Genomic DNA, 12,772 nt, shown 5'->3' on the forward strand with positions numbered 1-12,772 from the left:
GGGGATGGGTAGGGACGACAAGTGGGGGTAGGCTTGGGTAGTTGCAGATGAGCAGTTGCTTCTTTATACTGTTTTCTATAGTGAGTGGGCAAAGTCCTTTGGTGATCTTAACAGTATTTAAAGCAATTGTGATCTTTAAGTCTCTTACACTGCATATCGCATTTAATTTATAGAATGCCTATATCAAATGTATATATATATACACACATATACATATATATGACTTTAAGTCCTAAGCAAACTGCTCATCTTGTGGCATATGCTTTCTGTAAGGCTGCTCTGCTCTTCTGTGTCAGTGTTGTAGCCATGTTCTCAGAGTTCCCACCACTTCCTGGAGAGGCTTTGCCTCAGATTGACCACACCATGTGGAGTGCAGCATGTCATCACTCTGTGTGGGATGGATAACCCTGTCACAGGGAGAAGATTGCAGAAAGGGAGAAAAAAATATTTGGAACATCTGCGCAAGTGGTCTACAGTGGCTATCTCATCAGGCATGTCTTGCTGAGGGAGATTTGCACTGGGGAGAGGAAAGCAGCCCATTAGCTGTAGAGACATTGCAAGCAAGTCTTTGGAAAAAAAAGCATACATCATAGCTCTGGGGTCTCCTTTGGGAAGGGGAAGAAGTGCAGGTCTCTCCTCGGGTCACACACACACACAGTATTGATGCCTAAAGATTTTAGCTTGTTATATATTTTTCACATATTTGCAACTTTGTAGACTGTTAATACACAGTTATATAGTTTCTGGTATTTTTCCTACCCTTTCTCTTAGATATTAGAATAATAAGCTAACCCTTCTAATGCATACTTGGAATTCTGTTTAGTCGTGTCCTTAAGAAGAAGAAGCCTGACAAGGACATTTTCTTTTCCACTAGAATTTAGAAGACACAACAAGAAATGGGACAAAGAAGCCCCTGGAACAACTCTAGTGGGGCAGAACCCAGGGGAAATTACCTAACCAACTGCTCTTCTAATTGGACAATATTTATTAAATATGCAATTTGTTAAACGTATAAAAATTGTAGAAATCTGATGCCGGATGTGTCCGTGACAACGGGGGCACCTGGAAGCTTTCAATAAAGATCTGCTATTTATCTCACTATTTTAACACTGTTGCAAGTTTTGTTTTATTTGATTTTAGGCAACACTTTGTCTCCTAAAAGAGACTGGATGCAAGGTCCATGAAAAAACATGCTTTGGTGGGAGCAGAGATTCTCAAAATGGAATAACAGAGGAAGCACACCTATGAATCACTATGGGCATCAGCAGAAGAAAAGGAAGAAAATCATCATCACTGACTAATTGTTTGACAGAGATTGCCATTAAAGAATGAATGGTGATGAGCAGTGTCCTAGAGCCAAGTGTCCCTGCAGCAACTTCTAAATGTTTACAAACTTGCTGACCATCCTCAACGTAGGGTAGAAGATAGTGTGACAACTCCAGTCACCAAGTATGAATGAAAAAAAACATTTTTCAGATGTACCATAGGGGTGCTTCACACCACAAAGCAATAGCAATGATCTTAATGCCCTGCAGTTTTAAGAAGTGACACAGCTACATGACTAGAATATTTTACGCCAGGGAGAGAAGTACCTTAAATCCCATATTCCTGCAAGGTACAAATCACCTCTTGATCTGATACTAAAACTTTCAGGCTATATTGTGCCTTTATTTTCTATGTGAAAGATTTCTATTTTATTTCTATGTGAAAATTTTCTATTTTACTGATTAAAAAGAAATAAAAGTATTTTTCATTTTAAGATTATTTGGTTTCACCATCTCTCAACTCCTTTATATTAGTGTGAACCAGGAGTAACTCAAAATTAATAACATTATCCCAAATGTATGTTGTATCTACATGAGACCTATTCTAGTCATGTGTTTCAGAAATCTTAGAGTAATTTCTGGTCACAAACTATTTTTTGGTTAACCATAAGCAATTACAGTTAGTGACCATTTTCAGATTCTACATTCATGTTTTACTCAAATAATTCCCATTAAAATAGAGTAACTAACCCCTTTACAACTCTTTCCTATTTGTGTTTAACAGCTTATTCAAAGCATGAAACTAAGGATGTCTGATAAGAGCAAGAAGTACATCCTTATTAAAGGGGTCTTAATGCAAAACACTTATATTTTGCCACATTAGCAGATGGGTTAAAAATTATATTTTCAGACTGAACCAAATCCTCTTGAGCTAATGTAGCTTATTTTTCTGAAGGCAGGGGTCCTTATTGGTGTCTTCTGATCTGTCCTGGCAGAAGGACATATATTGTCTTATCACTGGTGGAAGAGTGCTTAGGCAACTTGATGGGAATAGCAAGTTACCCTCATAAAGAAGTCCACAGTCCACAGCAGCATACTGGGGACGTGGATAGGCAGAAGAGGGACAGGTCTTCACAGACGGAGTGACACATCACTTTGGTCCCATGGTGTGCTAGCTGTACACAGGATAGGCAGCTGGCATGCAACATGGGTACAACACATTGCTCTGGTTCTTTCCCCAGCAGCTCCTTTTGTGGAGAAACAGTCTAGCCTTCACCAGAAAGCCCCAATTCTGACCAGCCTGAAACTCACTGAGGCTGGCAGACCAAGGTCCCTGCCCAAGATACTATCCTCTTTCGACTATTTTTGTAAAACTATATAATTTAAATAAATAAATAAACCACAAACCCCAAAACAAACAAACCCCAAATCAACCAACCAACCAAAACCCCAAAAGCACACACAGAACTCCTGCCAAACAGGTGTTCCCAGCTCCTCCTTAGCATTAAACTCAGCAGGAGACTGGAGTCACTGTTTTCTACACTCTTACCCATGTATTTGTCCCTTGTGGTCTGACTTTGCAATTTAGGATGCATCAGAAGTACATTTTCCCCCAGTCTCACTCCCAAGGCAGCAATTGCTCTGGTGTTTGGGCTGTGCATGTGGGTGCTATGGCAGGAAGGCAAACTCATGTCAGGTCATGAGTGTGGAAGAGGGAGTTTGGCATCGCGTGATTGTTGCTGTGTCTACATTGCAGTGACGTCTAGTGTGTAAGTTAGAAAGATGAGGAAACAAATAAAAGAAAAAGATTTAGCTGTCTTCCCCTTCTCAACAATTCTGCTGCCCATGAGGTCCCATTGCTCCCAGTAAATGAGTAAGATTACAACACTGAAATGTTCCTGAGTTCCTTAATTTGATGTAGTTTTCCTATTTCAGCAAGATGGGGAGGTATGGGCATGTTAGGAGATGGTTGGAGAGGGTGATAAAAAAAATTTTAAAAAATCAAAAGAAAAGGGAGAGAGAGAAAAAGAAAGAGTAAGACATTCGCCGGGACTCCGATGATAGCATATTGAACTTACTTGAAGGACTCCCACTGAATGCAGTGCAGTTTGGGTCAGTCCCCCTCATGCACCATGGAGGTTCTGCAGTCCTTGGAACTCGGTATTATTTCAGTAAATCTATTAATGACTCATTATTATTTAAATGAATCTGTAAATGTTTGGTTGTGCTATTATTTATATATATTAATATTAATGTGTTATTATAACATTGCATTTGAAATAAACTCATTTTTAATTCAAGTCTGGGTAAAGGGAAAAAATTTGTGATACGTGTTCAGTAACATATTTGGTGCTGTGAAACCGTTCTATAGAGCGCACTTGACTGTATTTTGTGTATTATTCGCAACATGCATTCACAGTAGACAGCAAAGCAGCAGTTATCGGGTATGCTGTGAATGCATATTAACAGCAGCACCTATTTGCATATCATGGATCCATAATACAAAATGCATAGTAAAATCCTTATGAAAAGTTATTATGCATGCACAGTAGAGGCTTTTTAAACCTTGATATCTCAGCTATTCTGTTTCTCCACTATTTATTTGAAAATATTAAAAAGGTCAAATGATGGACTAGGAATGTGCAAAGCTGTAATATTACTCCTATGGAGGGAATCCTTCAACGCAAACTAATTCATTTTTGGTTTTAGTAGCAGTATAAAAGCTGTTCAAAAATGCACTTGAGTTATTTAAAAAAAATAACCACCTACTTCAACAATAAAAAGGATGGAGAAATTATTTTCATGTATTTTGGATGCTGTGTGATATAACTGAAAATTTTGTTGGTTGGTCCTTCCTTAAACATAGAACTATTACAATGTCAACCTTTCCTTCAGTATCTCATAGTATTTTTAGTATGTATTGAAACAGCATTTGGTTATTCAGGACTTTTCATTTTAAGATTATCAGACATTTTATAACACTTTGAATGTGCAAAATCCTTGAAAAGGTTGACAACCCTTAGAACCTTTAACAATATAAATCTTAATATATAAATTCCTATTGAGGATAATGGGATTCTAACCTCTCCTTTGTTACGTAGATTGTAATATTTGCAGTAAAAATGTAGCAAATGCTATGAATAGTACAGCACTTGCTGGTTTTGAACAGTTTCCCCTTAAGTTTTAACATCTTTGTCACTTCAAATACATTTTCCTTAAAAACTAAAAACTAAAAAAAAAAAGGCTGAGTTTTGTAACGAATGAGTGACTTGAATGTCTTACTTCTTTAAAATAAAACAAAAACCAAAAAAACCCACCAAGTTGGGGGTGAGGTTTTTTTTTTAATGAAAGGCTCTAAAATCATTGAGCACATACATATAGATATATAAAACACGGTCTTCCCATACACATGTTGTTCTGCACTGCAGTCCTATTTTTTGTTCCTGTCTCTAATCAAAAAAATGCCCAAACATATTTAAATGAAACTTTGTGGAAAAAAAAAAATGGATCGGGGCTGAGAACATTAATGCCAAGGTTTGGACCAATGTGAATTAAAGCAGATGTATTATAAACCCTTCAAAACCAGGATTTATAATGGAAACGCTGACACGGACCCGTAACAATAGCAGCTCTGCCAGGGATTATTTTAATACTAAAAGCACACTCAGTTGCTCATTATTTTAATATAGAGATTATTTAGTTACCAAAAAAAGCAGTGATACACAATAACAATGAAACCAAATTAAAAAAAATGTTTCTAAGATGACACATCATTTCCCCTGTAACTCTCTTGATATTGCTTATATGTGACATGCCGCTCCTTAAATTAAAAAAAAAAACCACAAACCCCTAACACGTGAAGGTGGAGTTTGCCATAAGCTCCATGGCAAGGCTGAGCTAAGAGTCTTTGTCAGCTTCATTTAACAGTGTTTTGCCTGTGGAAAGAGACAAAAGGGTTAAAGGAGGAAGAGCAGGGAGCACAGGAGAGGCAGCTGACAGGAGAAACAAGGGCATGAAGAAAGGAGAAGATAGGTATGAAAACAGAAGAGCAGGGGGAGATTTTTTGGAGGTTTCCAAAGGGAATAACTCAGTTTTTAAAGAGATACTGGGGAAACATTCACGAAAAGGCCAGGCAGACCAAGAAAATATGGCAGGGGCCAAACCCTTCGAGCATCCTAAGTTACACTTGTGAGCAGGTGCACCCCAGTCACATTGCAACATGCCAGAGAAGGTCAGGGACCAGCGAGCCCTGGCACATGCTTTGGAAAAAAAGGCATGATTTGTTAAATCTTCATGCTGTATGTCCAGTTTTCTACAAACACCTCTTTTATTTTGCAATATCAAAAAACACTAAGGGATGTGAGGGAAGGATTTCCTACAGATGGCAGGAGGTTTGCTCCTATTATTCTGTGCTGTGGGGCAACAAGCTGCACTCAAAAACACCCCACACCCCAGCAGCATCACACAAATACTACTTTTTGTGACCATGCTATGCGTTATAGCACCAGCATTACTTCCCCATTACTGCTTTCCTTTCCTTGCCTTTTCTTTTTTGTCCCTGGGTACCAGGTGCACTGGAAGGACTTGGATCAATACAAGACAGCATTTCTCATATAAACAATACCATATTAACAACCACAGGGCATCTGTACCTGTAGGCAGGGATAGCACCAAATGCTGGCATGTCTATCCATGCAGCTAGACTGCTAAAAAGAAGCAACTACAGTGGAAATGCACCTACTGTATGTGAAATGCTGGTGCAGAATTTTTTTCTTTCCTTTTTTTTTTCTATCAGTCTAACCTTCTGTGTTGATACATGAATGCTGGTACCCACTTAGAGGGATGCCAGATGATCAGTGCAGAATGAAGGTCCCAGGAGAAAGGCTCACGTGGTTTTCTCTGCCCCATGACGTCACTAGCAGATGGCATGGGTACCAGCTCTGGCAGTTGGCATCAATGTCACTTTTTAGAGATCAATGAGATAGAGCAGATATACACAGATCTAGACTCCAGGAGACGATGCGGCATTCAGACTGAAAAGATTTGGAAGGCAAAAAATGAAAAACTGATTGTTGAATGAAATAAAAAGCTAAGGTAATACAAATAAAGATATATTTCAGTTGGTGTTGGGTGTGCATGCAAGTGTTTAAAGATACAGTAACATTGTCTTGTATTTTATGTATGCTATTTACTGTCTAATAACTCCTAACATTTTATTCTTCTGATGCAATTACAAACTTTCATTGCTTTTATGTAATACTGCAAGTGTGTAGACAATACTGATAGAGTTAGTCTTTGACTGGGGTTTTTGTTTAATTTTGTTCTGTTTAAAAGTCCCTGCATTTGCTTTGCTTGTCTCTTTGAAGTCCATGGGATACAAGCTTTTGCTGCTCCCAAACTGCAAACAAAAGCAAAGTGATTGGGAAAAGGAAATTATTTTTCCATTCCAGGCTGGATTCTGAGCACACGTGCAGGATTACAGTCAGAATCTACAGACCGCTCCTGTCAGCTAAGAGCTGGAGGAAGACATCTGAGCCTCGCAGAACATAAACACTGCTATAGCGTGCAGGGAATTTTTCACCTCCCCCCCTCCCCCCCATTGATGGGAAAGAAAAAAAAAAGGAGAAAAGAACAAGAAAAAAGCAAATAAATTGATTCTAACTAAAGAGATAATATCAATTAGAATTTTTGCCTGAAAAAGGGAAAAAAAAGGTAGGGAGATTTTATTTCCTAACTCTAATCTGAATACACTTAGGGTTAAATAGTCCTGATTTTTGTCTTAAGATGAAATAAGTATTATGTGATTTTAATACAAATAATTAGGAAAAATGTTTTGTTTTGAATTATATTACTAGCTGAGTGATTTGGGGGGGGTATATTCCATTTTTTTTTTTCTTCTCAGCCACTGTAACTTACTAAAGTTTAATATCTTGATACATAAAGGAAGAAATGTGGAGGGGAAAAAACCCACAATTTTGAAGTATAAGTCAAAAAGTCAAAAATATTTACCATCAGGTAATAGCGATATGGCACTTTTTCAATTTTAAAACTGCACTCGGTCTCCTCATTTTTTCACCCAGGGGAATTTGGATTAATGAAATTTCTGTATTGCTTTATCACGTTTTGCATTTCTTTGAATTCCATGATGGTGAGAGTTTGTAGGATTTGTTTAAAAATAAAATAAATGAGCAGGGAGCTAATTGTACATTTAAAATATCGATTTACTCTACATTTATCTGTGAGAAATGTGGCTTTTTAGTTTCAGGGTCATATGTTTCAAGTGATTTTGGAATTCTCAACAGCCATTATCTTTTAAAAAGTGGGCATTTGCAACTGCCATTTTATTCAAAAAATATAGATTGATCATTTGTACACACACACACACACACACACATACACTCATATACAGAGAGCTTACGCACAGACACAAGTAAGGTGCATGAGGCTGTCTGTGTGAGTCGGGAAACTTTGAAAATGGAAATATTTAAACATTGTGCTGGCATTCTTTCAGGTAACTTAAGATTATAGAACCATGTTAACACTACCATTTGATGAGTCTGTTGTAATGCCAGAATCCCAGATGTGTAGAAAGTTTCCCAGAGAAAGTGATGACCAAAAGCAAATGAAGAACCCAGAAAGCTTTTCAAAGCAGATCATCCTCCGAGGAAAGAATATTAAAAGATCTCCTGGAGAAGACACAGAAAAAGAAGAGGAGGAGGAAGAGAGAGAAGAGGAGGATGAGAATGGCTTGCCGAGGCGAAGGGGTCTTAGGAAAAAAAAGACGAGCAAGATAAGGATGGAAAGGATTAAATTCAGGCGTCAAGAAGCCAATGCTAGAGAGAGGAACCGTATGCACGGCCTTAACGACGCTCTGGACAATTTAAGGAAAGTGGTCCCTTGTTATTCTAAAACACAAAAACTGTCCAAAATAGAAACTTTAAGACTAGCCAAGAACTATATTTGGGCTCTTTCTGAAATACTGCGAATTGGCAAGAGACCTGACCTGCTCACCTTTGTCCAAAACTTGTGCAAGGGTCTGTCCCAGCCAACTACAAACTTGGTGGCGGGATGCCTGCAGCTGAATGCCAGAAGCTTCCTAATGGGCCAGGCAGGTGAAGGTGCCCATCATACCCGCACACCCTACTCCACCTTCTATCCTCCCTACCACAGCCCGGAGCTTGGCACCCCCCCAGGGCATGGGACGCTTGACAACTCTAAGTCCATGAAACCATACAATTACTGCAGCGCTTACGAGTCCTTCTATGAAAGCACTTCCCCTGAGTGCGCCAGCCCACAGTTTGAAGGTCCCTTAAGTCCTCCCCCAATTAACTATAATGGGATATTTTCCCTGAAGCAAGAGGAAAGCTTGGACTATGGCAAAAATTACAATTATGGCATGCATTACTGTGCAGTGCCACCCAGGGGTCCCCTTGGGCAGAGCTCGATGTTCAGGTTGCCTACAGAGAGCCACTTCCCTTATGACTTACATCTGCGCAGCCAGTCTCTCACCATGCAAGATGAATTGAATGCAGTTTTTCATAATTAATGAGGAAAATGAAAATAAACAGTGGTCATTCACCTCCCCATCTAATTAAGAGCAAGCAGATGCTTGGGCACTGCATAATTGGCACAATTTTATTTAAAATGTTTACTAGTTCCTAAACTGTGTTTCAGCTATTGTGAGGATTTTCTGTGTATTAATAAACCCTTTTTCTGATAAGTATTTTTTTTTGGTCTGTAATCACTGTGAGAATGTTTCCTCCCAGAGGTTTTCTCCCTCCTTTTTAACTTTTTATTTCTCTATTTGTTTGATTTGTTGAGCAGTGTGTCTGAACAATATTACTGAAATAAAAGCATACACACTGTGTAAAGTCAATGTCTATTTTGATTGTATAATAATTATACAAATGCATGTTATTGAAATCAGATTAATAAAAATTATGTATTTATAATTGGTAGAAAATATATATTATGTATTCAAGGAGAACTGGATTAAAAATTTTAAGAACTTTAAAGTAATTATACAGAATAGAGATGGGCTTGCAATATGCAGAGGTGAGGGGGCAGCAATACTGAAAGCTATGCAAATTAAAAAAGGCAAATGAACAAAAAAAAAATTGTTTTTGGTTTGTTGGTTTTTGGTAAGCTAAGGAAAAACAGTGATTGTCATTGACATCATTCAGCCTGACTTTAGAGTGTTGCTGACAGAGGCCACATGATCATATTTAGAAGATGTTGTCGAAAATTTGCCTGAGTTATTTTGACCATATATAATCAGCACTTTTTATTTGTATTATTATGACTTCAGATGTAAAGGTTTGTTAAAAAAATGTATGACTGTGGTTTCTCACTACGTACTTAAAATGCAATTAAAGATAGATGTCTCCACTTTTAAAATACATCTATTAGATGTGATACTGTATTTTGTCTGATACTTATTATTTCACAGTATACAGCTGCCTTTGGTCTTGCCTACACACCTTTCTTCCCAGGAAACCCATAATGCTCAAGTCTGGGGTTGGAAATCGAGAATTACCAGGGTGAACCTCATGCTATTTTCAGAAGGATGTATCAGCAATGCAGTAGATTCAAAATACCACAAAAATAGCTGTGTGCTAAATGAAACACAGGTTATGGGGAGAAGGTAACTTTATATCTCAATGAAATGCCAAATTTCATATAGGAAAGGGTCCTGAGCTGACACATAGGACACTAGCTGCTCTTCCAGCTCTGGCTCATGGGGGAGTGGTAGGAGCATGAGAACAATAGGAACTTCAGAGAAAAGGATTTCCTGGACATTGCTAAACTTAGTGTTGACTAAAAAACAGCACCAGTAAACTACAGATGCATCTGCAACCCACACTAGTTCAGCAGCTGCAGAGTCAGAGGTCTGCACAGTCCTGCACACCTTAAAAGACTTGAGCTTAGCTGAGCCTCAGTTGTTTTCTAACCAGCTAGAGCTATTTATCTATAAGCTCATGAGTGATAAAATGAATGAACCGTTGATCTAAAAGCCAACAGTCTTTAAACCTCTGAATGAGCAAAACCTCTTTATTATGATGGATAAATAGCAGCTATCTGACAAGCAAAAGTACTCTTCTCTGAATGAGGAGGGAATACTTTTTTAAAAGCTGTATAAAACGTGCAAATTCTACATGCAAGTTGGAAGCCCCTGGCTGAATCACAGTCTGGGCCACAGTTTGTTAATGACACATCAGTCTCAGAGCTTCACTTGAGTACACAGCTGGACAAAGACGGGATGGGCCAATTTCTTCTGATAATTTGACTAATGTCACAAGCAAGGCTTGTTGTAAACAGTCTGCCCTGTCAAGCATTGTAGCTCCCTCAGGACAACCACAGCCTGACATTCATCCCTTCTAAGTAAGACCAGGCCTCCCCCAGCAGAGAAGGGGAACATGTTCCCAAGTTTGTATCAGGGTCTAAGTGCTTTCAGGTTTGCAGAGGTAGAGAAACAGCCATGGGATTATGTTCAACCAATATCCTCTCTAGGCATAAATATGAGACCAAAATTAAGTCTTTTGGAGCAGAGTCTTGGGCCAAATTTCTGGGGTTTGGCTCAGGATCATCCCCTGTTTCCTCAGGGTCAGGAACCATGGAAGGTACAGTCAGCCGTTTTCTGCCTTGAATGAAAGGTGATGATGATGACTGTCAACTCAAAAGCATCCCCAGGTGTTCTGCACTGAATATAGGAGGGATTTGAGAAAAAAGAAGACTCTAAAGTAGATTGTGTTTGCTGTTACTCAGAATTAGCTGATATTCAGCAAGGCATGGAAAGGTGATGGGAGAGAGAAGGGGGAAGAAACCAGTCAATGAGGCAAAAGCACGCCGTCTTGGGCACAGATTCATGCACACTGAGAAATAATAATATATAAAAAGGAGCTGTAGGCAAGAGGGCCCAGAAACAGGGGATCATTTGCGGGGGGGGGCAAATAACCCCCCCCCCCCACTGAGCAGGGGCAGCAAACTTATCTAACCAATTTTACTAAGAGAAGCCTCTTCTAGGAGGCTGAACGTTCACCTTGCTGCACTGTGGGAGGGTCTTTGCATAAGTTGAGAATGGTGTGAGGAGGTAGCCGTAAAGTCCTGCACCACGGGAAGGAAATGTCTACCACAATACATCCAGCAGGAACCCAAGGGGTGTTCAGTCTTCAGGCTCTGCGACCTGGGGGTCTCCGACTCTGTGGCCCTATATTAACTCAATAACTCATGGGCCAGTTCCTGTTTTCCCTTCTGGCAGCAGAGACAAAGGGAAAGGGGAAAAAAAATTCCTGCCAGTTCAGATCTTTCTCGCTCACTCCACGACAGATGGGGAGGCAGTTTGCAGCCAGATTCCCCCTCTGGTAGCTCAAGGCGAGAACCACGCTTGCTCAGGGCATTGCAAGTTGGAAAGTCACTCCACAATAAATAATGGAACAAGTAATACAAAAATATTGAGATGGCACAAAAAACCTCCCACATTCTCTTTCTGGGAGGGTATGGATTATTTAGATATCTGAAGGTAGGAAATTCCCTTGAGAGCAGACTCCCTTGCATACCTTCTTTCATGCACACAACAAACATTTCTCTGCTCCTTTGCTGGCCAGTCACAGAATAAAAAGGTGCTCCAAACTCTGACATGATTTATAAAAGCCTTTGAAGATGCCCTATTTTAGGGAACAAATCTGAGTTCTAATAAAGACCTGGTCCTTTAAAATCACAGGAATAAAAGCCAATGGGTTTCTTACTCATTATCTCCACTTTTTCAGTTTTGTCTCCTTTCAACCCCTTCCATACAGCAAAACGAAACTGCTCATTTCTGTATGTCTTGTTCTCCTCTTAACTGCCTTCAATTTCTTGAGAATAGAATTATGTAAAAGACCAACTGCTTCAGAAAAATTAGGTGAGAAATTTCTATTGTTCCATGTCCTTTAGCACAAAAATATCAAATTCTTCTGTCAGTTTTAGAGATGGGAACCCCAAAGCTAGCAGAAGAGGAGCTATTTCATATGGCTTTGTTACACAGTGGAACTCTTTGCCATTTATTATTTCCCAGAGTAACATTTTTGTGTGATTTTTAAAAAAAGAACTGTGTGTTTTTATGGTATTGGAAACACACTAATTATTTGAGAATGGCTGTACTGGTTCAGAGTAATCATCCATCTGACCTAATACACATTTTTTAACATGAGAGCATGAAAAAGTTGTCAAAATGTATCAGAAGAGGGCAAGGAAAATAAATATTTTTTTTTACTAACAAAAGTGCTGGAAAATAAACTAAACATAATGTTCCAGTCTTGTTGGAGACAGGGATGTGCCTGAAGTGGAAAAAGGGCCAGGAGGTATAACTGTACTGTAATGTTAACCCCCTTTCCTCTGCAACACTGGATTCATCAGTAATCACTGAGTAGGATACACTGAGCAGCACTAGGCTGTACCTCTGAACGCCATGCCAAGAAAAACCTCATCCAGAGTACCATTTAAAACCAGTGGCCCAAGCCCCAGTCCTA

The 12,772-nt window shown here is 39.2% G+C and overlaps 1 protein-coding gene across 2 annotated transcripts; it reads left to right on the top strand.

The window, feature by feature from the left end:
- The first annotated feature begins 6,157 nt into the window (after positions 1-6,157).
- On the top strand, positions 6,158-9,680 carry NEUROD6 (neuronal differentiation 6). Of its 2 annotated transcripts, XM_042044569.1 has the most exons (3): positions 6,158-6,359; positions 6,716-6,977; positions 7,777-9,680. In XM_042044569.1, the coding sequence occupies exon 3, from the start codon at positions 7,798-7,800 to the stop codon at positions 8,809-8,811; it is 1,014 nt and encodes a 337-aa protein (XP_041900503.1). In that variant the 5' UTR covers positions 6,158-6,359; positions 6,716-6,977; positions 7,777-7,797; the 3' UTR covers positions 8,812-9,680. The 2 variants fall into 2 exon arrangements, with proteins under 2 accessions (XP_041900503.1, XP_041900504.1); XM_042044570.1 differs by lacking the exon at positions 6,716-6,977.
- The last annotated feature ends 3,092 nt before the right edge of the window (positions 9,681-12,772 follow it).

The sequence above is a fragment of the Corvus kubaryi genome, unplaced genomic scaffold, assembly GCF_017639235.1.
Source record: "Corvus kubaryi isolate FWS band 111438036 unplaced genomic scaffold, C.kubaryi_AGA036_p1.0 37398, whole genome shotgun sequence".
NCBI classification, from domain to species: domain Eukaryota; kingdom Metazoa; phylum Chordata; class Aves; order Passeriformes; family Corvidae; genus Corvus; species Corvus kubaryi.